Below are 21,076 nucleotides of genomic sequence, written 5' to 3'. Positions count from 1 at the left end.
AGTCCAACTTGAACAGTCTCCAGAGCATAAAATAAATATTACATTAGCCCTGGTCCAATATGATAAGTACGGTTTCAACTCATGAGAGACATCCGAGCACCGGCATATCAAGCACAAGTGCTAGCCTATTTTTTCCCGATGACCGAGTTCAGATCTCGAGATCTCACCAGATCCCACCTTGAAAAGGTGTGGAGCCTGAGGGAAGCTTTGGAGCAGAACCAAGGATCGGTTGTTTTGTCTCCTAGGCGAAAGCGATTATCCTCATGGCAACTCAAAAAGGCAGTAAAGTAACTTTAGCGAGTGATCTCACTGGATCTTCATCGAACGTTGATCGTTGATCGCCCATGAGACAATCGCGGATTACAGTACTGGTAATAGGAACTGATGCATGAAGGCTATGTAACTTAAATTAATCGAAAAGTTCACTTTCATCGACAACACGGAGTCTTCGAATCATAGGACAACGCACTTGAGAGCTTTACTTAAACCCTGATTTAGGTTTAACTAATTCTACTTCTAGTGCATAGTGGGGCTCCAAAAATAAAACAAAAAGGGACAAGACTTGGGGTTCTTGAGGAGACCATAGGTTTTGATAGACTCGACGTGCAAAAAAATTCCTCCGTAAATGCATGATTGTTATTTCAGTACCACAGAGTAGTACTGACACCTGTCCGTAAAAGCAAAAAACAAAACAAGACAAAAGAATCTCAAAGTCTGCAAAAAAAATATAGAAATAGTACTACCAAAAGAATAAGAAAACAGAATGTCAGAATGAAATCAAGTCCTTAGAATGTCTTTGTTACAGCCAACGTTAACCACGGGACACGCGAAACACTCAAGGAGCAGGGCAGTCAGGTATTGTGATATCCTTCAACGTACGACTAAGGAAAACAGCGTCAGGAAGATGAACTCGGATGTGATATTGCATACTTACTCTGCGTTGAAAAGACCCCACCAGCCTTCAACACCGCCAAACATAGCATCCTTCCATTGTTCATCAAAGTATTCGAAGAAGAAATATCCGACATTGTTGGAATTGGCCTGACAGACGAAGTTGTCGATGAATACCTAACACAGAGACGCCTATCAGTGCATATACTCATGTTTGATGAAAAGATAGATTGTACCTGAAGATTAGGTACGGAGGCATCGGAACCACCGTTGTTGGCATTTCCTGCGTCTGAGGATTTCTAGATTGAGTTTTGTAAGTGAAAGGAGCACTATATGCTGGAGACCAAATAACAAACCGTAGGCCAACCGGTCTCCGCAATGTACATCTTGGGTTTGTTCGGTAATAGAGCAGCAGGCTGGACATTGTTCTCATCGAAGAACTGGAAAACCCAAGGCGCTGCACCCTCTGCTGTCGTATTGGCGAACCAGGCGTGCACGTTCGACATCTATCCGTAATCATAAGCCATCTCGTGTAACTGGCATGCATGCATGAACGATGAATACATACACCATATTCGACGTCAGTTAGTACAGAATTGCTGAAGAAACTTCCGGCATCGGAATTTCCGATAGGAATATGTTTGGATAATTGCAGACCATCAATCATTTGACGTGTATCCTCAATGTTAGCTTTGAGGATAGCAGCACCTAGAAGTATATTGAACCACCACAGCTTCCACACTAATGGTCAAAATTCACCTTGTTGGCCTATAATACCATTGGGATCCTGAACGCCTTGCCCTGTCAGGTAACTAAGCGAGGACGTAAGCCAAGCAATGTCTATGATGCTGCATTCTCACATACTTGAGCATAAATTCATTACCAACGGTGACCCCAGCAACATGGTCGGCACCATAAGTTTGAAGAGCCTCTTTGATGATGTCTCGCTGTCTCTCGTATGGTGTATTGTCCTCGGGAATGGGGTAGTTACCGAGGAAGACTTGCATATCGACCTTTGTTTGTTTAATCGCTTCCAGCTGCCAAGGAAATTACTCTTTGGAGACAGTAAAAATAGCAGGTGAATTGACGTACAACAAGTGCACTTTGGTTGCAGTCAGCACCATATAGTCGAACTCGGGTGGTGAGCTGGGAGAGTATCTAAAAGAAAATGAGCCCGGTTTATCTTGGTAGTGTACAAGGGCCGGGCCTCACCTGTATATCCTTGATAACATTTTCTAATCAAGAGGATTCAAGATCAGAATCATGAGAGAGTGGCAAGCTCCACTCACCCAGTGAATTTCCGCAGTTCGGTAGCTGAGAACCCTCCGGGGTATATGCCATACCATAAAATGACTTATGTAACCGCGAATCAAGCTCGAATATACTCGGGTCACTACCATCGTTCGGGGTGTTATTGCCGGTGCTGTCACCAGACTTCCCCGGGTTGCCGCCACTGCCATTAGAGTCGTTGTTTTTGTGGGTGGAGAAGTACCAAGCTATGACGGCTACAGCGACGAGAACTAGAATTCCCACTACGGAAGCGACGACCTAGCAACAACCGAATGGAATTTGAAGCGGTAGTGAGCCAAAAGTCGGCGACGAGAATTTTCTGAGAAACATACAATCCATATCGATCTCTTTCGTCGGGATTTCTCCTTTTCCAGTGCTTGAGCCATCCCACCCGATCCTTCAAGATGCTGATATTTTTCCTCCATGACGAGCTGTTATGTTGTCCGAGACGATAAAAAAAAAGTTGTTGCAAACAGATAACCACAATAGACAAAGCGAAGTATTAGCGAGTGATCTCCTGACTAGATGGAGACTGCACAAGGAGAGGAAAAAGCGTTAGAGAACGATGTAAAGGAAGGACGGGGGAAAAGGGCAACGAGAGTATTTGTTACTCTGTTCCAGTCACTAGGTGATGAGGGGAGGGAGGAATGAAACGTGGGGCCTTCCAAGCAAAGTAGACTGCGTTGAACCTGATCATGAGGGTCTGATGTGCGAATTAAAATAGAACGACGTAACTTTCTTGTTACATTGAACCCGAAAACATAATAACGGGTTCTCACGCCAATACTATTGAAACTACGTTACGACCGCTATAAAGCTCCCAGAGTGTCAACGAATCAGTCCCTCTGAACATCACATGGCTGCCATGAAAGAGTACAGCGTGAAAGGCCACTCTTGCGGAACTCTCAGCTCTTGGGAGTCCCGGGGGGACCTTGCCGTCAAGCCTCAGTCAAGGCCGCAGTTCACCAACTTGGGCAAAGTTTCCGGATAGACTGGCCGAGTGCCGTAGTATCCGGGCTGGGCAAAATTTGACATACAACATTAATAGGCAAGATCCGCCGTCCGGCCTCTGCTTCTGTGTCAGGTGGAATGGGGTACTTGAGGTGATCACTGATTTTTCGATAGGCTACTTGCGAAAAAAGCTGAATATTCGCGGAACTCTCCGGGTCTGATAGTGGTGATCTCGAGTTTCGGTGATCTTTCTTATTGGTCTGTCAATTGTACAGCGGGAAAAACATTGACAGTATGTACTATGTAAGTACTTGGGATTGATTTCTATTATCCAAGACTCTAAGAGAAGTCTGCCAATTATTATGGAAATAGATATGATATAGATCAATAAACAGATGAATCAGGTGCGGTATCTTCCAGCCAGAGGGGTAGCATATGTCCCATCCGTAAAACTTTCGTCCGCAAATATTTATCAAGGTCTTCCCCATGGACAGCACCACCACCAATGAGCGTGGCACCAGCCATCCTTTCCTTCTCTTCCTTTTGCCGCTGCGTTAACACATCCTTATCCTGATCCCCCAACTTCTGATCCATCTGATGTTTACGATGTTGCCAACTCCGTGGAATCATGGGAATGTGCTCGACTACTGTAACTCCTTCTCTCTTCAAGGCCTCGACCTTGTCAGGGTTATTTGTTAGCACTCGTACTCCGTTTGCTGAGCCTAGTCCCAGGTCGCGGAGAATGGCCCCAGCAATCTCGTAGCCTCGTTCATCTGCCTGATAACCGAGCATAAGATTTGCAGTGACGGTGTCATGGCCCAAGTCTTGAAGATTATAGGCACGAATTTTAGAAAGTAAACCTATACCTCGTCCCTCTTGTCGGAGATATATGACTGCGCCGCGACCGGGTATAGTGATGGGTTTTGATGAAGGGTCGGGCGATGGGACGGAGACAGGTTGGAATATTTGACGGATCGCCTCATCTAACTGCTCGCCACAGTCGCAGCGCATACTGCCAACTGTTTCTCCAGTGAAGCATTCCGAGTGAATGCGGATCAAGGGCGCGGGAATGACATTAGTGTTGACCGGAAGGGACGGTCTGGCGGGATCTGACGGATCAGAAGCATGATGCGATGTAGCAGATAAGCGACCTATATAGGCTCCTCGTGTGATACGATCCATTTCGGTCTCATTTTTATCCCAGACAGCATCGAGTGAATGAGAGCGGATAGGAGGAGCTGGTGTTGAATTTTCTGATAATTGGGCAGGATCTATGATGATTGCGAGATGTTCCTTTTTGTCATGATTATTATGATACAAGTGAAGAAATGCGGGACCATGTGGTGTCGGTATACGGGTACGTGCCATGCACTTGACTTCAACTTCAGCCTTCACGTTGGTCAGCTGCTTGGACGATGAGAGTGTGTCTGGGGTGGAATACGTATTTTCCTCGGCAGAAGTAGATTGCGCAGAAACGAGGGACGCCCGGCGCTTCTTTGAAACGTGTGGAACATTGTCAACCGGCGTTAGAGCATCCGTGTGATACGGAACGTCGTTTTCCTTAGTCTCTTCATTGTTTGCGGCAGCCAGTCGTTGGCGGCGAGGCGCCTGCTTGCTCACGTATGCGAGGCGCTTTCTTTCCGTCTTGTGAGAAGCGTCTTCGCCAGTCCATTTGGTCCAATCCCAAGCGGACTCTGCTCGGGGGACCATGACGCCGGGAAAAAAGTCGTGATGATAGTGATTGCGAGTAACGTGGGGGCCCGATGCCGCGGCAGCAGCGATGAGAAGAGGATCGAGAACGGCGTCTCTGCGTGGAAGGGAACGTGGGGTAGGACGAGTGGGGGCGGTGAGGATGTCGAGGAGAGCGAGATCCGAAGCATCGACGGCGCTGGAGGAGTCGTGAAGGGCGCCCATGGTGTGAGAGGAGGGTGCTCAGAGGTGCTCAGCGATGAGAGAAATAGTGTGTTTGCGGTCTTATAAGTACCTGGCCATTGGCGGATGAGAGAGCGGTTATATAAGCCGACCCGAGCCGAACCGGTGCAGTGCCACTTGATTGCTGGCCCGGGGTCGCACTCTTAATTTAGCTTACGTACTTGGTTTCGTCTTCGCAATGGGTCCAATCGATGCTCATCAGATTCAATTGTTTTTAGGTCTCACTCATTTACTGCTGATCTTCTAGTTCCCTGGCCGCGTTGCCGTCTTCTCGACTCGACTCTTATAATCGTAACCAGTCTTATGTCCTCGTCTCAAACTCCGTTTCGCTCGCATCACTCGCTTGCAATGCACGCGCGACCCGCTTTTTTCCTGACCGGGTCATTTCATACCGCACCCAAGTCGCACCGTTCTTACCAGTCCATCGACCAAAAAGTTTAAAACCCATTGCTATAGTTTTTGAGGATATTGGAGGTCTATTAGGGTTGGCTGTTTCACTTGGCTGTATCCATTGCTTCTATATCTACAAAAAGACTCGGACTCCTGCGTTCTTCACCATCAATTGGAAGAGGAGCTGGCACAAATAGAACCTATCACTCAGGCATTCGCCAACGGGCGACCCTGTCCCGCCATATTTTCCTCCTCCCCCAACATACGAGACTGTCGCCTCAAGACGTTCTCCTGATTCAAGCTCAGACCCGCTGCTATGTTCTGGGACACGTTGAGGTTGCAGTTCCCTGCCCTCCACATTTGCCCCTTTCGGCGCTGCAAGTTGAGACTGTCGAGTCCTCATCGCGGGCAAACTTACAGCCTATTCCTAATGGATAAATCCTGGATTGTTCTTTATGATACCACTCCCGTTAGATCAAGTTGCTCTATGTCAGCTGTCAGCAGCTATTGCTGTATTCCAGCGCTGTTTCGTCAAACTAACCCACTCTCTAAGCCTAGGCGGAAATTTTGAGGCAGTGGCTATCGTAGTAGACCGTGCTTGTACAATGACTTACATTATATATACTTATCTGTGCACTTCTGTGCACTGATCGGGTATAATGAGAACATAAGTTACGCAAATCAAAATCAACATCAAATTAGCCGCTATGTATAAATCAGGGAAACTACCCGATCAACGTCGGTCTGTCTGCTTCGAAATCAGTGCGAAATTAAAAAGACCTTGCTGTCGGCATCATCTGGCTTGTTCATTGCCGCCACCATACTTAGGCGCCTTGAAATATTCCTCACCACCATGACTCTCGGTAAACATGTGCTGAACCAGTCATTTTTTTACCCAACCGGCATCGTCCGCGTGATCGGCCCATCGCGTAAATCGCGTAATTAGGCAAATCCTCTTTCATTTCAGGATTTGCCTCAGAGCGCGTTGCATCCACTCCCCTTCGCCCTCCCACATCGCCCATTACATGAGACAATGGCTACTCACACACTCTCCGGAGGATACAATTCTAATTTGGATGGTGCCATCGGTAATACGTGGGTCGCTCTTTTCTCTTTGATACTAGTCATCTGTCAAACATACTTTTTTTAATGCTCTTTCACTATGTAGTCCCACTCAGACTCCTCCGACACGTTTCAATGCACCGGAATTCCGAACTAAAGTCGTTCAAATCCTTGCACAAACCACCAATGCTTGCTTGCAAGAACTTAATCTTCACCCCCGAATGGCACTAGAAATCACAGAGCTCAAGTCGCGTATCGATGATTGTCAAACGAAAAACAAAAAACTCTATGACGATAATAAAGGCCTCTTGTCAATGGTTAGGGAAGCACACAGCAAACTTGGTGCCTACTCGGCCACAATCTTTCAGTTGGAGCAACAGATCACGGCTCTTCACAAGGCGAATCACGAAGTATTGATGCGAGAAAGGAGTCTTGCGGCCGGCAATCCCGCATATAAACAACTCCAGTCGGAATATATGCACTTGTCAAGTTATTGCGATCAATTAAAGCAACAAATTACAGCATTGCAGAGGATGGTAGTCGAAAAGCCAACGTTACAGAATCTACCTGGTCCAAGTAGACAGCCTACTGTAGTTGCGGAGGGTGGGCAACCGCTACCTTTCAAACAGTCCGGGACTCACTATACTCGCGAAGCTGTGCGTGAGCCACAAGAACACCCAAACCGCGTTCAGTCACAACGTCCCCATTCAAGTGCTTTGGGAAAAGACCGTCCATCGCAAGAAGTCCACTCGCACCCTTCCGTTTCTCGCCAATCTACAGCTCCTCGACCAGCACCATCGAATCAACCTAACCAGGGAAGTCACCCTATCTCAGCACCACCAACGTATCCATCGATCCGGCCGAAACTGCCAATGACTAACAATGGTGAGCCCATTCTATCATGTGGCTGCAAAATATATAAATTCAAAACCAATGATAATACAGCTTCTCAAAAATCGGTACGCTTGTGTCCTGCAGTCAATGGTTAAGGGACCTGACGCTTCTACAATGCTGTAGCAACCTTCATCAAGTCCGACGGCGACACACTATAGTGGTGCGATGAGGGTAAGATATTATGTTACTTCTTGATCGTCAGTCCACTAAATTTTGGTCCCAGATCGGAGCTCCAGAAGCCGTTCGTCCAGCACCAAAAATAACAGGATGGATGGGCAGGGTATCGCCCCATGGGGTCGTAACTCGCTCGCCACTGCAGAATCACTCACCACATGCAGCATCTGCACAGCATGGTCAACGTGATTCCGCGCAGCTCCACTCCTCAGCATCGTTTTCGACGGGTCTTAATGTGAATCAAAACAACAAGGACACGAAACCTTATTCAGTCAACAGACCCCCTGATCTGAATGTGCCTCCGGGGATGAATTTTGTACCTATTGGTCCTCCAGGAAAGCTGCTTCCGCCGCTGACGGCCTCCGTCGTGAAACACTCTTCACCCCCAAGCCGTCCCCCTTCTGCACGTGCATCACTACCCTCGGGAACTGTGCACATGCGTGAGCCTGCACACGCTACTGAGATCAATCGTCCGCCCCTGGATACAAATCTGCACGCCATTGAACGTTCAAGAACACCAAATCTCACGCCACCAAGTTCGAGGAATTCAGCAGCGCCATCCGAGGGTGACCTCGAGGCAACCACTCCTCTCGACGACCATGTCAACCATACTGTCAAGGTGGTCAAGTCACCTGGGGGTGAAGTTGGAGTTGAAAGTGGTATGGTGGTGTTGGAAGACGCGATATCTGTGTCGTCCCTGAAACGCAATAGTGTAGATATGCGAGGTGATGAGGACGGGAACCAGTCAGATGTAGGAGAAAGTGCGCGGAAGAGACCTAGGACGAGTGAAGAAGTACCTTCCGAAAGCGTTGAGGCTGGCAAAACAACTTCAACCACTTCGTCCTTGCAGGCCATGGATGAAGATACTGGTGACGATGAGGAGGAAGATGCGTTTGGACCGGATGGTAAGCCGTCTCTGGAGTACTGTTTAGATGTCTTCACGGAGGAGGATGGTGATGTGGACGTTTGTGCGTTATGTGGGTGAGTGCATGATGCTATCCTTGGCCCATCATAGGGTTTGACCACTATCTTTTTTCAGCTTGCGACAGAAATCGGGGTTGATTTCAACGCCAACTGTTTTTCCTCCAAATTTGACACAAGAAGCAAAAGTACAACACTTCGTGGACGAACATCCCACCGCTTGGGAAAATATGAGAAATGGGAGAGGCTGTTCATAATGGAGAACGAATCGTTCGTCCTTGTATCATCTCGTTCCTTTCTTTGCTATGAGTTCTTGATTTCTTGATTATTATAAGCAGCCGACTTTATAATTTAAAAGCTCGATGTCGCCATTTTTTTTGGTAGACACAAGATTCTTTGCGAGCAATACACTATTATAATATAGCATTTCATTTTTAAACTCGATATGTAGTTTTCTTTATTCAAGCGGGGGTGATCCTCTCAGCAAGCTTGTTAAGCAACTCGGTCAATCTTCCAACTTCAAATTCAGCCATCTTCACGTCTTTCTCAAACGTGATAGCTTCCGTCAGTGCAGGGAACGTTGTTGCGCCGTAACCTATGCATATGTTTCTTAAGCATCTTTTACGGCGACAAAAAGAAGAAAGGTAACTTACCTAGCCATTTGCCAGGTGCAACACCCAGATGCTTGTACCACTCACGATCTTTGATACCACCCTCGGAAATAAACCCACGCTCGAACGATTTCAACTTCTTGTTAGATCTACCAAGTCTCCTCGCCGCCTCAATGAACCTTTTAACGGGGCCAGGCAACCATGGTGGTAGGGTATCATCCTCGTACGCATAATTAAAAACCCTCTCCCACGAGTCTTCTCCAAAGACTTTCGCGATATCGTAAGATGCAGCAGTGACCTTAGTCGGTGGAACGCCAAAGACACCTTTGATCCAATCCTTGATTGCGATCGTGTAAGATGATGATTTGCAGTGACGATGAGGGTTGTTCAGAAGGAAGGAAGAGGGGTAGGGTGGAAGATGTTTTAGAATTTTCTCAAAATCTTCGAGAGCCTTTTGTTTTTCAATGTCAAGCTTCGCGCTGGCAGCTTGAACGTCTGCGATCGAGCTACGCAGTGGTGTAAAGTCCGGAAGTTCAGACAGATTTTCAGACGCGAGAGCCTCAACACTATCAACTTAAATTAGACTATTTTGATATTTTGGTGGAAACGAGGCTCTCACCCATCAAGGTAGTCGGACAATTCCAGAGCATATTGGGTGGTATTCAAGGGAAGAAGGAGAGAATCACTGAACCTCAAACCCATCATACCAATATGCTTGGCAATCGCAACCTGGAGTTTTCCATTAGCGCTGAAGTTCACAAAAGCCAAAGTTGCTCACATGACGATAGAAACCAGGATCAGCATAAACTTCTTGCCAAAATTGGCTATCATATATCGAGTGATAATGGTAGGGAGCATCCGTATCAGTGTTTCCGAAGCCCTGATCGACAGCTGCAACCTAGGATAGGGTCAACAAGGTACGGATTCAGGAAGACCTCCAAGCAACTCACACCAAGACGCTGAATGAACACAGTATAATCACTACCGCTGCCTAGAGGACTAACACCGGTCTTTGACGCCCTGCGTACTGCTTCGGCTTGCGCATGCATCTTCTGGAAGTCATTGTCTACAGTGAGATTATAACCCTTGAAAGGTCCATCGTCTTCACGAGCATCCCACAGTTTCTTTCCGGGTTGGTTGGGATGATCCACGGTGAGAGCAATATCTTTAATTAGATGAGCGAGAGATGGCGATCCCCTAGCGTCCCAGCGCGACCCAGACACAGAAACGTCGACATTGATATACGCCACAACGTTATCCGAGATCCAGTCGGCAAAATCTTCACCCCATTCGGTGCTACCCACCAATCCATACTACGAATGAAAGATATAAGCCAATTTGAAGGAAAATATGCTGGGTGACTCAACGAACCTCTTCGGCATCCCAACTGGCGAATACAACTGTTAAACACATTAGCTAGTCCGGAACAACAGTACTTTAATCGACATACTTGTTCGCAATGGGGTCCAGCCATGTTTTAACAGGGCTCCGAGGCCTTTGATGACCTCATGCAGAGAAACAGTACCGCTGGTAGGATCTGCGGCGCCCATAACCCAAGCTAGAAACGTTCAAAATCAAATCCAAATCCTCCCGATGAATCTCTACGCCTTACCGTCACGGTGACAACCAATTACTACAACCTCGTTCTTGATATGACCTGGGATTGCGGCCATTGTATTCCAAATAGGCGTAACTTTGGTATTAACTATGGCCCAATACTTGGATTAAATAATCCAAGTACAGCTTTAAAGTAAAGCCTTACCATGATTGACCAGCCGAACTTTGTTGCGACTGACATTTCCGCTTAGCTTTTTGTTGCCTGCCTTGTCTTCGATGTACAAGTCACCGATCTCTTCAAATAGGCGCTGTGCATTGTTCCATGAAATCGGGATACTAGGAACAGCAGGAATATTGGTTCCGTTAGTACGCTCTGCATCCTCATAGGCAGGGTAACCTGGTGTGGTAGGATCACCAGGGTAGGCAGACAAGAATTGGACTGAGCCTCTTTGTACGGATGTCGGGTTGCGAGCGGGACCAGCTGGATAAGCTGCGAATCCATTGGCCACGGTAACATATCCATCATCTCGAGGATCCGAATATATGAGGACACCAGCAGCACCAAGTTCTTGAGCACCTTTGATCTATAGGGGCGTCAATGACCCAAAATATTAGTAGTTCAAAAAAGGATGACCTTCAGACCACGGAAAATGCCTCCATAGCGGACAAGAACGATTTTGCCTGTGAAATCAACTCCTGCCGCTACAAGTTGTTGGTAATCCTTGTTCGGATCATTGTTATTAGATATGATGAATCAACGACAGGACGCAGATACTTACCTCTTGTGCTCCGTAATTTGCATAAATGAGCTGTCCAGTAACATCACCGTCAGAGCTGAGCCCGTGCCAGGTAGGAACAGAAGTTCGATATTTGGCTGCCTCTGCATCCCTGGGATCTCCGTCCTCATCCAAGTCGGCTTCCCACTCCACGATGCCGCTGTCACTATTAAGTATTGAAAGACTGTGATCAAGCCCAGTGTTAAGGACAGGGTAATAGATATCGATCCAAGCTGTTGGCCTTCTCGGCGCATGTTTACTGCTTAATTTGAGGGTTGCATCGCGAGATTCTTCAGAGCCAGCCGAGAATATGGGTTCCTGGTGAGGTGGACGGATATGGAATTCGTCCTGGAACAAAGAAAGTATGGTCCTAGCATCTTCAAAGTCCTCTGTCGATCCCGCAAGATGAGGGTGGGTTGCATAATCCCTTGAAGCCTTGAAGGCGCTCTCAATATTGGGAACAGACCTGGTCGGGGACATATTCATTGAGTCGCGGATGAGCTCATCGGGTTGTACACGTACAGGAAGATTTTCTCGGCTACTTTGGGTGGGATTCGGTGAGGACGAACCAAACTTTCTTGGACAGAAGAGTCATGTCCAAGGATTTTGAAGGCGCCATAGAACAAGATTGCTCCCACAACGAAGAATACAAAACGATGCCCCTTCCCAAGGCGTGGCTTCAGATTGGTCGGGGGCACGTCGATCTGGTTGTATGAGTGCTTGTCGTCCAGATATTGAGGAAGAATCCTGTCCCCTTTCGCAGCCATAATGTGATCTGAATCAACCAAGTTAGCCGGAAATCATTAAGCCGGAGGTTTCCCGGTTTCGGCCCAGATTTGCGGCCATCATCCTCGCACAAATTCACGTGTTCACGACACTTGCATAGACTTTACAAGCGCCTTCCCTTTCACCGGCCGTCCCATTGTTCGACCTCAGCTCTCGACTCATGGCGTCACACGAGCTCATCGATGCACAGTTCGATCGCGCAGTTGAAATAGTTCAGAGTTTACCGAAGACAGGTCCCATCCAGACGGACTACGAAGAGAAATTGCAGATGTACAGGTCCGCTATATTAACCCCTTGCAGCAGTCGAAATCCATACTGACTGCCCCCATAGCTTGTACAAACAAGGTACTGCCTAATACCTTCCTTACTCTGGAAATGCCACTCAGAACATCTGTGTTTTCAGCTACGGTCGGGAACGTCAAGTCGCCCCGTCCTGGCATTTGGGATATGCTCGGACGAGCGAAATGGTAAGTTTTCTCTGCTAAATTCGGGAGGCATTTATTGAAATTTCTGCTGAAGGGATGCTTGGGCTAAACATAAAGATTTGGAATCTTACGAAGCCAAGTGGCTGTATGTCGAGGCGCTTTTAAAGGTCCACCAAGTTCATTCTGCTCCGTGTCCTTCGCTTACTGTAGTCAGGTTCTGAAACGATATTCTGATAAAACCGTCGCCCAAAACCTGGTTCTGGAACTAGAATCATATGGCGGCGATCCCTCTAATCTAGTCCTAAGCCAAGGAACTCTAATGCAATCACCAGATTCCGAATCATCTGGTTCTACGACCTCACACGACATACCATTTGAATCCATACAATCTCTCAATCCCCCTCCATCTCATTCACGGCCTCCCGAGTATACACATGACAATGCAGGAACAACCTCCGAAGACGAAAGTTCCACGGACGAAGAAACGGGGGATGATGAAGTTCATAATCTCCGCACGTTCGGAAGTCACGTTGAGCCATATCGACCGCATTCCTCCGCCTCCGCACGCCATTACCGGACTCCCACTGCCAATTCACTTTTATCTCAAACACCAATGGGTGGTTCTAATATACCTGCAACTCAGCCACTCCCTGCTTTCGAAACACCTTCTGCCTTTCCCGCTCCAGCACCGTCTACCCCAGGATCAATGTACAATATCCCGGCCCGTCCTAATATAGAACCTATGCATCTAGGTCACCGCCCACATTCGCAACCTCTCCTTCGGCCAATCTCCGCAGGCCATAATCATAGTCCCTCTCGTCCTGCCTCTAGACTGACTCTCGAACGCGCCGTCGAGCATGTACAAGCCCACTTGGCCGCATTAACCGAACGACTCGCAGTTCTTGAATCAAGGTCTATCCACAATTCCGCCCTCAGTAGTCACAATGGCTCTCCGCGTCGCACTTCATATAGCTATGAAGGTGGCCTCACAGGTAGTGGACGTCTCTCAAGACGTGCCACTTGGGATCTCAATGATCTGGGCATGTGGTCATATATCCTCAAACCACTGTATCGCGCTTTATCTTTCTTGTACAAATCTGCACACTTTTTCGCATCTGACGAGAGTCGTTCGCCAACCAAGATGATCGTTCGGAGGTTATGTCTGGATATCAGTTTCTTATTATGTGTAATTGCTATTCTTGGAGCTTTCTGGAGGAAAAGTGGTATGAGGAGGCGGGAAGTCAAAGTTGCGCTTGTAGTGCTTGGGCGTGCAATGGCAGGAAGTAGAGTACCGGGTGGTTTGAGCGAACGAGGTGTATAATTGGGTACCGGCTAATTTTGACTTGGTTCGAAAATATGTTTTTCTTTTGATATCATTACGGAGCGATAACTACATACATGCTGACTTCGCTTCGATTGGTCTGAGCTCTTTCCCTTGATACATATATACATATATATACATATGTTATAAACTGTAGCTATTCCATTCACGACATGTCGACGACACAGCGGATGCAGTCACCGGCCTACGATTCTTTAATAAATCCTGAAGCTGTGCGAATGGAAAACAATACTCACGTGCATGTCATGGAAAGCTTCGTTCATCTCAGCAATTGTCCTATGGTGAGTCACGAACTCGTCGATCTTGACTTTGCCATTAAGATAATCTGATATAGTGATGCATATTCAACGAGATGCTGGTTGTTGATTGACAACTTTGGACTGACCTTCAACCAATCCTGGAATCTCGGTTCTGCCTTTGACACCACCAAACGCCGTTCCTCGCCAGACACGACCAGTGACGAGTTGGAACCTCCAATAACATCAGCCTACGTTGTAAGTGTGAGATCCAGCCAACTCACGGTCTTGTGGAAATTTCCTGTCCTGCAGCAGCAACACCAATAACAGTCGACACACCCCAACCTTTGTGGCACGCTTCAAGTGCGGATCTCATGACGTGAACCTAAGCCAAACATAGTGTCATCAAATTTGAAGTATAATGGTTAAGGAAAGAGAAAACACACATTTCCAGTGGCATCAAAAGTGAAATCGAGTCCTCCATCCGTAATTTCAGCCAGGTGATCTTGGATTTTCTTGCCCTCAGGCAAGGTTAAGGGGTTAACGAATTCATGTGCGCCAAATTTCTTAGCCCAGGATTCTTTCCCTGGATTGGTGTCAACTGCGATTATACGAGATGCGCCAACAAGAGCAGCGGTAGCTATGACACCAAGACCAATGGCACCACATCCGAAGACCGCAACTGATGAGTCCTCTAAAGAAAACATTGAATAAGAACAAAAAAAAGTTTCGTTTTTTATAGTGAACACCCACTGATTCCTGGTTGTTTAACGACGGCACCCCAGGCGGTAGTGATACCACAACCGAGAAGACAAACTTTGTCAAGAGGAGCTTTCTTATCGACGGCGACAACTGAAACGTCCGCTACGACAGTATATTGAGAAAAGGTTGAAGTGCCCATCTATGGGGTATGATCAGTACGATTCCTGGTCGGTGTTCGTCCGACATACAAAGTGATAGACTGGTTGGCCGTTGATCGAAAAGCGACTTGATTCATCGGGCATGAGACCACGGCCCTGGGTGCCACGAACTGCGAGAAACTATTAGGATAAAGCACTAATTTCATGACGAGGGAAATCGAACCTTTTCCACAAAGATTAGTTTTTCCACTCTTGCAGAATTTGCATTCGCGACATTCTATTACGTAGTGAAGTCAGATTATATGCGCAGGGATGTGATAGAAAAAGATCGACTGACCAGCGGTATACAGGGGAACGACATGATCACCAACGGCTACGCTTGTCACACCTTCACCGACAGATTCGACCTGTGATCGGATCCGTTAATTAAGCGGCCTATGATACTTGATCAAGGTCCCTTACAATGCCTCCACCTTCGTGACCCAGGATGACAGGGAAGTTGCCCTGAGCAAACGGTTAAATGATATCACTGCAATAGGTATGGATTAGTCCTACCTCAGGATCGTTACCACTACGAGTGTACTCGTCGGTATGGCAAACACCTGGCGGAATGGATTAAATAGGGATTTAGAGTGTGAAATTGATGCATACCGGTCCAAAGGATGTGAATGCGGACTTCGTGGGCGCGAGGAGGAGCAACGTCGACTTGCTCGAGTTTCAGAGGCTGGCCTGCGCCCCAGCAGACGGCAGCTTTGCATTTGATGGTTTGGCCAATAGTACTAGTCATGGGATTTGAGGGAGAAAAGGATGGGAAAGAGATAACGGATTGTCAGATTTTGTCCACTTTTATGGTATTAGACTACTTGAGTCGCGGGGTCAACTATTTGCCGCATGCGGGAAACGGACCGCCTTGTCTTGAAGAAGTTGGTTGGAGGATGGGCGACTATATACAAATGATCTCATTGGTCCTCTCGTGAACGAGAAGGCAAAACAACAGTGACTCGGCGTTTAAGGCCTTGTGGCTTGGACTGCGGCTCCGAGGAGCACGCACTCAAATGTCCTTTCAGAACCTCTACTACAAGCGAGTGGGTGGCCTAATTCTCTGCACATTACTCGCTAAAACAACCGCAGACAGCCGGTACTGCAAAGGCGTGTTTCGTATGCTATCGGCCAAGTACAACGGTACTCGCGACCATCAACACAGTTGACTTTATCTATGTCTGCCCCAGTCACCTCAGCGATCTCAATTTCGCGTCTCAAGTCAAGGAGGAAACGAAGAGTCAGGTGACAACAGAAGAAATAGCCAAGGTGAAAGCAGAGTGGGAAGAAAAACAAAAGCGGAAGAAGGAGAAGGAAAAAGAAGCCGCAAAGGCTGAGAAAGAGAAGAAAACCGAAGAAAAGAAAGGCGAGGGCCAAGAAAGCAAGGACAAGGCTGATGATAAGAAGGAAGACAAGCCAGATTCACGAACCACGACGCCTTCAAGACCCTCACCATCGACTGCCCCAGCACCAGCACACGAACGATACATCCTTCACAGAGACTTTTTTGCTAGTAGGTTCAGAATTTCCCGCTGAATGGTCCGTTTTTGACTGAGTTGGCTGTACAGTGCGGCAGGGAGAACACCGGCGGCGTAGACAGACAGCGCAGGCACGCGAGATGGGGACTCGACTGCCTGGGGCGCCTAGTGGGAGCGTAGGGTAGATAACTTTTGCATTGCGTAGAGCGAGTCGGAGTTCCAACGCGTGTGGCGCATTGTGTGGGCCACGCTTTTTTCAGCCATTTTGACTCTTTGTCTGCTCCCATCCATTATCTATACATATGAACAAAAACCCCTTCGTCCCCCAACCCTCTTTCACCCCCCAACAGCCTCCGCTCCCCCCGGGCCCACCACCACCACAGCCAGCCCAGCCAGACTACAACTATTGGGCCGCCCAAGGCTCGCAGGCTCACGTACAGGCCCCCGCGGTTGGCTACAATCCCTCATGGTCCGCGCCCCAGCCTCCCCCTCGGCCCCCGCCAGAACATAGTGCCCTATACGCAAACTATGGCTACGGCTCCCAGTGGCAGCGCCAGCAACAACAACAGCAGCAGCAGCAACATCAGCATCAACATCAGCAACAATATCATCCACCTCCCGTACAACAACCCATCCCCCCACCTGCTCAACCCGGCTACAATCCTTATCAACCCTCTGCTGGATATCCACAACAATATGTTCCACAAGCCGTCCCCCCTCCACAGCCAATGGCCCAGCCCTATATGCATCCTCCGCCTCCGCAACCACAACAGCAATTTTTCCCCTCTCACATACCGCATCAGCCCCAGCCACCTCAACAACAGCGTCATATGCAACACGCCTCCCCGCAACATCTGCCTCCCGCAAAACGTCAGCGTTTTGAAGGACCTGGCAGTTCCAATAGACACGGTCACAATCAGCATTCGTCACCAGCTTCAAATTCATCGCAGCAAAATTCTGGACCATTTAATGCCCCGTCCCACGGTAATAATCGTGGAGGTCCTCCATTAGGCCCACATGGACCAGGAGGAGGCAGTGGAGGAGGTCGTGCTGGCCAGCCTGGTGGCAGGAGTGGAGCCGGAGGGGGAACTGGAGGAGGAACGCGCCTAAGTCGAGGAGGATCTATGGGTGGAAATAGAGGTGGATCTGGATCGCGAGGCCGTGGCGGCTTTGGAGGAGGGGGAGGAGCCGGCAGAGCCGGAGGACAATCTGGTTCTCTGAGAGGTCATAACTCTCAGCGCAACTTTGGTGGAAAAGATTTCCACAATCGACGAGGTGGTGGATCCTTCGCTTCTGGCGGTGGCAACTATCAAAACAATTTCCGCAATCGAAACCAACACGCAAACCGCTCTGCGCGACAGGATGGCACAGCGGCTAATCCAAAGGACGGAGCCGCATCTTCCTTTGGTAGTATTGGTAAGGAAAACCGGCGGACTTTGACAGATTTCAAAATCATTGGACTCAAAATTCCCGAAATTGAATGGACGTGGGGCGCACAACCTGACATTGGCCTGGATGTGAAGGAACCTACAGATACTGTATCAACCACTGCTGTCAAAAAGGAGGTCACTGATGACCAAAAATCACTTGGTGTCGTATCTTCTGCAAGCGATATAGCGAATTTGGGCGAAGATACTAAGCACAGAACGGAGGTCTCAATATCTGCTAACACTGTTGATACTGAGACAGCAACGGATAAAAAAGCTCCGGCTTCTTCTACTTCTCTGCTGGATTCTAATCAAAATTCTCCTCCTCCTTCGAGGATGCGGATTTACTTTCATACGCCCGTCACTGCGGATGATTCGCGTCCCATTCCTCATTCTTCCAATTTTTACGGAGAGACATCAGTTTCTTCTTCCGATGTCAGAAAAGGAAAGCGAAAGAAGCTTGAAGATGATGATGGAGATATAGAGGAGGGTCGGGTGGCTCCACCACCCCCGCCTCAGATGGGAAGTGGTTTTGTCAACAGTGGTACCACTGCCAATGATGACCGGTCCAGCGTGGCTGGTAGTGTTGCACCCAGCGTGCCGGAAACCGGTAGCGAGGATTGGCTTATGGCCGCCATTGTCGAAGGTGAGGAGGAAGCCGAAGCCGAGGTCGAGCTTCGTCTTCATGAAGAGGAAAATGAGGACGAAGAGCAAATGAATTTACACGCCGACCTTTTTGTGTCCAAATCTACGGATGAAGGTCCTACGGCGGATGATGGAAAAGCTGATGGTAAGTTTTCTATCACTTTTTTACCCGTGGCTGGTGCCTCTCTTAGCCGGCTCCCGCCCGGGCATCCGGAGCTGTCTCCTTCTACATGAGACTGACAGGATCCCTTCCTCTGTTTTATTTCTTTTTTTCAAGGGCAATCACCTTACGGTCAGAATGGTGATGATTCTGTCTCGGGGACACAAAGTGTAGCCGATGGGATTGCTACACAAGAATCTGTCACTCAGTCTTCATCTACTCCTACGCGGCCGTCCGCTGATCCAGAGGAGACCTCTTTTGACCAGACAGACGTTGCTGGCGGTATAACGGGAGGTTGTGCAATTTCCACCTCCACCTCCGCACTTTTGAATGCGGCCATGGCCACTGAAGGAACTCAACCAGAGGAGTCCTCGGCCTCGTCTATTACCCTTTCTGTTTCTACGCCTGTGCCTTTGAATGGCAGCGCTTCATCATCGAATGCGCCGGCACCCATAAGTGCCACTGAATCTGCGTCCGTGTTTGAAGTTGTATTGTTTTATGAAAGATCAGCTCACGCGCAAGTTTTTCCCCTAACAGCTTGGAGCCTAATGCAGCTTCCCTTACTGACAATACTGAAAATCTCAACAATGATCAACAGGCTCAGCGATCTCCACATGACAAAGAGACCACCGAGAGGGACGCTCCTAAGTCACTTGAAGCCGCATCGGTGGAGTCAACTCTTCTGGATGTGGCAAGTCAGACACGACGGGATACACTACTAAATGCATCTACACAGATTGCAGACGATAGCCAGGATCAAGTGGCCTATGAGGAAGAAACACAAATTGACCATTACAACGTTGAGCACGAAGATCAGATCTACGAGGGTCATGACAATGGCCATTCCACCACTGAAAACGTGCACCCTGAACATCTACCTGAGCCTCCTGCATCACCAATTTCGAACACCTTGCTATCAACACCTTCGAATTCTGCTTATGAGGATTCAGGTGTGAATGGAACGAAGGAGTCGAAGCCGAGGGTACCGAGTGCGAACAGGATATCGATTTCTTATGCAGGCGGTAATAGGAGGCTCGTTATTGATGCAGAGGTTGTACGAAGTATGAAAGTGTTGCGGCAAGTGGGGATGATCGAAGTTGTGATGGATGCGATCAAGTTCAATGAAAATGAACTCAAGGGTATCTTGGTAAGTGTTTTCATTCGGAAAATTTGTCTACTTCAGAGCACCTGATGTGGGACTGGTGAATAGTTCGAAGTGCTTTCTGATACGACTAAATCTTATGCACCTCTACCTGCCATCCTTGACTCTTCTAACACAGATATGACGCTACCGCCGTTTTGGAAAGTCGTCATGCCTACCACTGTTACGCTGCTTTTGTATCTGGACACACAGAGGCCGCTTTCGGAGCCCAAATGGGCTAAGACGGGCGATGTACAGGAATGGTTGAGGAGTATGTTTGGACGCATGTTCTGGGTTGCTGGTGAGGCCGCCGAAGGATGGGAAAAGAAGATACAAGTTGCTGACCCGGATCCAGTAAGTCCATTATATCGAGGTTTCTTATAGTGTCTGATTTCCCCAGCCCCCAACCATCTGGACAGTCCTCGACGGTTGGGCAGCTAATTCGACTGCTGGCATTGCTGCTGAAAGACAAAAGTTCCTCAAAACTCATATGATAGAAGTCGATAACATGCTGGAGATTCTACTCAGACTTGTGCGAGGCGAACGCGCAACTCCCTTCTCTCAATCGGCGCCAACGCTATCTGGGCCGTCTATCGTTGGGCCGTTACTTTCAGCTTTGACACCAGGCTCTGCGCATGCGAGTCAACAAACACATGTATCTTTGGCGGTACTTGCCCTATTTAGGATGACCGTGGAATATGCTCAAAAGGCTGTGGGCGATGAGAAGGGTAAAGTGGAGGCGGAAGAGAGGGTTGGCGAGATCATCAGATGTCTACCATCGCATCTGATATATAAAAGCCTTGATGGGATCTTCAAGGAATGGAGGGTAGAGAAGAAGCGATAGGGGAAAAAGTAAAACAACGATAATTATATTATTATTGCGGTGGGCAGGGCGTATATGCTCCCTTGTTTGTTTAATAGGTGCTTTTGTCTGTTCCTTTTGGTTTGTGGCTTTTGGGCATTGATATTGAAGGACAAGACTGCAGTTCGAGTTGTTGAATGTAATCTTTCTTTCTCGTGCATGTGTTTTTCGATTTACCGACGGAGTAAGTGGGCTGAGCTATACTATGCAGCCGAAGGACGGTTTA

General features: G+C 48.1%; 8 protein-coding genes across 8 annotated transcripts; 3 read left to right on the top strand and 5 right to left on the bottom strand.

The window, feature by feature from the left end:
* Positions 1-542: 542 nt before the first annotated feature.
* On the bottom strand, positions 543-2,835 carry AGABI2DRAFT_191760 (hypothetical protein). The gene is made up of 11 exons (XM_006459919.1): positions 2,514-2,835; positions 2,181-2,439; positions 2,104-2,126; positions 1,984-2,049; positions 1,756-1,928; positions 1,651-1,703; positions 1,460-1,599; positions 1,248-1,397; positions 1,128-1,190; positions 935-1,068; positions 543-881 (listed from the first exon to the last, which is right to left on the bottom strand). The coding sequence occupies exons 1-11, from the start codon at positions 2,604-2,606 to the stop codon at positions 836-838; spliced, it is 1,200 nt and encodes a 399-aa protein (XP_006459982.1). The 5' UTR covers positions 2,607-2,835; the 3' UTR covers positions 543-835.
* A 527-nt stretch (positions 2,836-3,362) lies between these two features.
* AGABI2DRAFT_191759 (hypothetical protein) lies at positions 3,363-5,071 on the bottom strand. The gene has a single exon (XM_006459918.1). It carries the CDS (start codon positions 5,044-5,046, stop codon positions 3,517-3,519), a length of 1,530 nt encoding a protein of 509 aa, XP_006459981.1. The 5' UTR covers positions 5,047-5,071; the 3' UTR covers positions 3,363-3,516.
* A 2,121-nt stretch (positions 5,072-7,192) lies between these two features.
* Positions 7,193-8,072, bottom strand: AGABI2DRAFT_135240 (hypothetical protein). The gene is made up of 4 exons (XM_006459917.1): positions 7,634-8,072; positions 7,534-7,581; positions 7,462-7,475; positions 7,193-7,401 (listed from the first exon to the last, which is right to left on the bottom strand). Exons 1-4 carry the CDS (start codon positions 7,797-7,799, stop codon positions 7,393-7,395), a joined length of 237 nt encoding a protein of 78 aa, XP_006459980.1. The 5' UTR covers positions 7,800-8,072; the 3' UTR covers positions 7,193-7,392.
* Positions 8,073-8,884: 812 nt separating this feature from the next.
* AGABI2DRAFT_219485 (hypothetical protein) lies at positions 8,885-12,225 on the bottom strand. Its single transcript, XM_006459916.1, has 12 exons — positions 11,972-12,225; positions 11,453-11,915; positions 11,308-11,394; positions 10,879-11,257; positions 10,729-10,821; positions 10,567-10,674; positions 10,488-10,516; positions 10,067-10,429; positions 9,895-10,014; positions 9,736-9,845; positions 9,159-9,682; positions 8,885-9,100 (listed from the first exon to the last, which is right to left on the bottom strand). The coding sequence occupies exons 1-12, from the start codon at positions 12,214-12,216 to the stop codon at positions 8,967-8,969; spliced, it is 2,655 nt and encodes an 884-aa protein (XP_006459979.1). The 5' UTR covers positions 12,217-12,225; the 3' UTR covers positions 8,885-8,966.
* A 170-nt stretch (positions 12,226-12,395) lies between these two features.
* AGABI2DRAFT_67415 (hypothetical protein) lies at positions 12,396-12,881 on the top strand (the record flags this gene model as incomplete). Its single annotated transcript, XM_006459915.1, has 3 exons — positions 12,396-12,511; positions 12,622-12,702; positions 12,755-12,881. The coding sequence occupies 3 exons, from the start codon at positions 12,396-12,398 to the stop codon at positions 12,879-12,881; spliced, it is 324 nt and encodes a 107-aa protein (XP_006459978.1).
* A 15-nt stretch (positions 12,882-12,896) lies between these two features.
* Positions 12,897-15,985, bottom strand: AGABI2DRAFT_191754 (hypothetical protein). Its single transcript, XM_006459914.1, has 12 exons — positions 15,750-15,985; positions 15,654-15,700; positions 15,561-15,602; positions 15,436-15,505; positions 15,322-15,375; positions 15,189-15,268; positions 14,992-15,139; positions 14,685-14,932; positions 14,523-14,623; positions 14,388-14,473; positions 14,239-14,327; positions 12,897-14,186 (listed from the first exon to the last, which is right to left on the bottom strand). Exons 1-12 carry the CDS (start codon positions 15,883-15,885, stop codon positions 14,148-14,150), a joined length of 1,140 nt encoding a protein of 379 aa, XP_006459977.1. The 5' UTR covers positions 15,886-15,985; the 3' UTR covers positions 12,897-14,147.
* A 104-nt stretch (positions 15,986-16,089) lies between these two features.
* AGABI2DRAFT_202508 (hypothetical protein) lies at positions 16,090-16,949 on the top strand. Its single transcript, XM_006459913.1, has 3 exons — positions 16,090-16,183; positions 16,230-16,650; positions 16,706-16,949. The coding sequence occupies exons 1-3, from the start codon at positions 16,154-16,156 to the stop codon at positions 16,798-16,800; spliced, it is 546 nt and encodes a 181-aa protein (XP_006459976.1). The 5' UTR covers positions 16,090-16,153; the 3' UTR covers positions 16,801-16,949.
* Positions 16,918-20,832, top strand: AGABI2DRAFT_116935 (hypothetical protein; the record flags this gene model as incomplete). Its single annotated transcript, XM_006459912.1, has 5 exons — positions 16,918-18,832; positions 18,965-19,319; positions 19,385-19,994; positions 20,058-20,342; positions 20,389-20,832. 5 exons carry the CDS (start codon positions 16,918-16,920, stop codon positions 20,830-20,832), a joined length of 3,609 nt encoding a protein of 1,202 aa, XP_006459975.1.
* Between the last annotated feature and the right edge of the window lie 244 nt (positions 20,833-21,076).

The sequence above is a fragment of the Agaricus bisporus genome (genome assembly GCF_000300575.1).
Source record: "Agaricus bisporus var. bisporus H97 unplaced genomic scaffold AGABI2scaffold_4, whole genome shotgun sequence".
In the NCBI taxonomy this organism is placed as follows: Eukaryota; Fungi; Basidiomycota; class Agaricomycetes; order Agaricales; family Agaricaceae; genus Agaricus; species Agaricus bisporus.
Note: the sequence above shows the minus strand (reverse complement) of the source record. Positions and strands in the feature narration are given on the sequence as shown.

Bases quoted from the DNA above. Each gene is read 5' to 3' on its own strand.
- AGABI2DRAFT_191760 (XM_006459919.1), bottom strand. From the start codon at position 2,606: ATGGAGGAAAAATATCAGCATCTTGAAGGATCGGGTGGGATGGCTCAA. The intron at 2,127-2,180 runs GTGAGTGGAGCT...CCTCTTGATTAG, and splicing joins GAACTGCGGAAATTCACTGG to AAAATGTTATCAAGGATATA. The intron at 1,069-1,127 runs GTACAATCTATC...TCTCTGTGTTAG, and splicing joins CCTCCGTACCTAATCTTCAG to GTATTCATCGACAACTTCGT.
- AGABI2DRAFT_191759 (XM_006459918.1), bottom strand. From the start codon at position 5,046: ATGGGCGCCCTTCACGACTCCTCCAGCGCCGTCGATGCTTCGGATCTC.
- AGABI2DRAFT_135240 (XM_006459917.1), bottom strand. From the start codon at position 7,799: ATGCTGAGGAGTGGAGCTGCGCGGAATCACGTTGACCATGCTGTGCAG. The intron at 7,582-7,633 runs CTGGGACCAAAA...ATAATATCTTAC, and splicing joins ACGGCTTCTGGAGCTCCGAT to CCTCATCGCACCACTATAGT.
- AGABI2DRAFT_219485 (XM_006459916.1), bottom strand. From the start codon at position 12,216: ATGGCTGCGAAAGGGGACAGGATTCTTCCTCAATATCTGGACGACAAG. The intron at 11,258-11,307 runs GTCATCCTTTTT...ACGCCCCTATAG, and splicing joins GCATTTTCCGTGGTCTGAAG to ATCAAAGGTGCTCAAGAACT. The intron at 10,430-10,487 runs GTTCGTTGAGTC...TTTCATTCGTAG, and splicing joins CCAGTTGGGATGCCGAAGAG to TATGGATTGGTGGGTAGCAC.
- AGABI2DRAFT_191754 (XM_006459914.1), bottom strand. From the start codon at position 15,885: ATGACTAGTACTATTGGCCAAACCATCAAATGCAAAGCTGCCGTCTGC. The intron at 15,376-15,435 runs GTCAGTCGATCT...ACTACGTAATAG, and splicing joins CGTTCCCCTGTATACCGCTG to AATGTCGCGAATGCAAATTC. The intron at 14,187-14,238 runs GTGAGTATTGTT...AAAGAATCGTAG, and splicing joins AAGCTTTCCATGACATGCAC to GCCGGTGACTGCATCCGCTG.
- AGABI2DRAFT_202508 (XM_006459913.1), top strand. From the start codon at position 16,154: ATGTCCTTTCAGAACCTCTACTACAAGCGA. The intron at 16,184-16,229 runs GTGGGTGGCCTA...AAACAACCGCAG, and splicing joins AGAACCTCTACTACAAGCGA to ACAGCCGGTACTGCAAAGGC. The intron at 16,651-16,705 runs GTAGGTTCAGAA...TTGGCTGTACAG, and splicing joins TCACAGAGACTTTTTTGCTA to TGCGGCAGGGAGAACACCGG.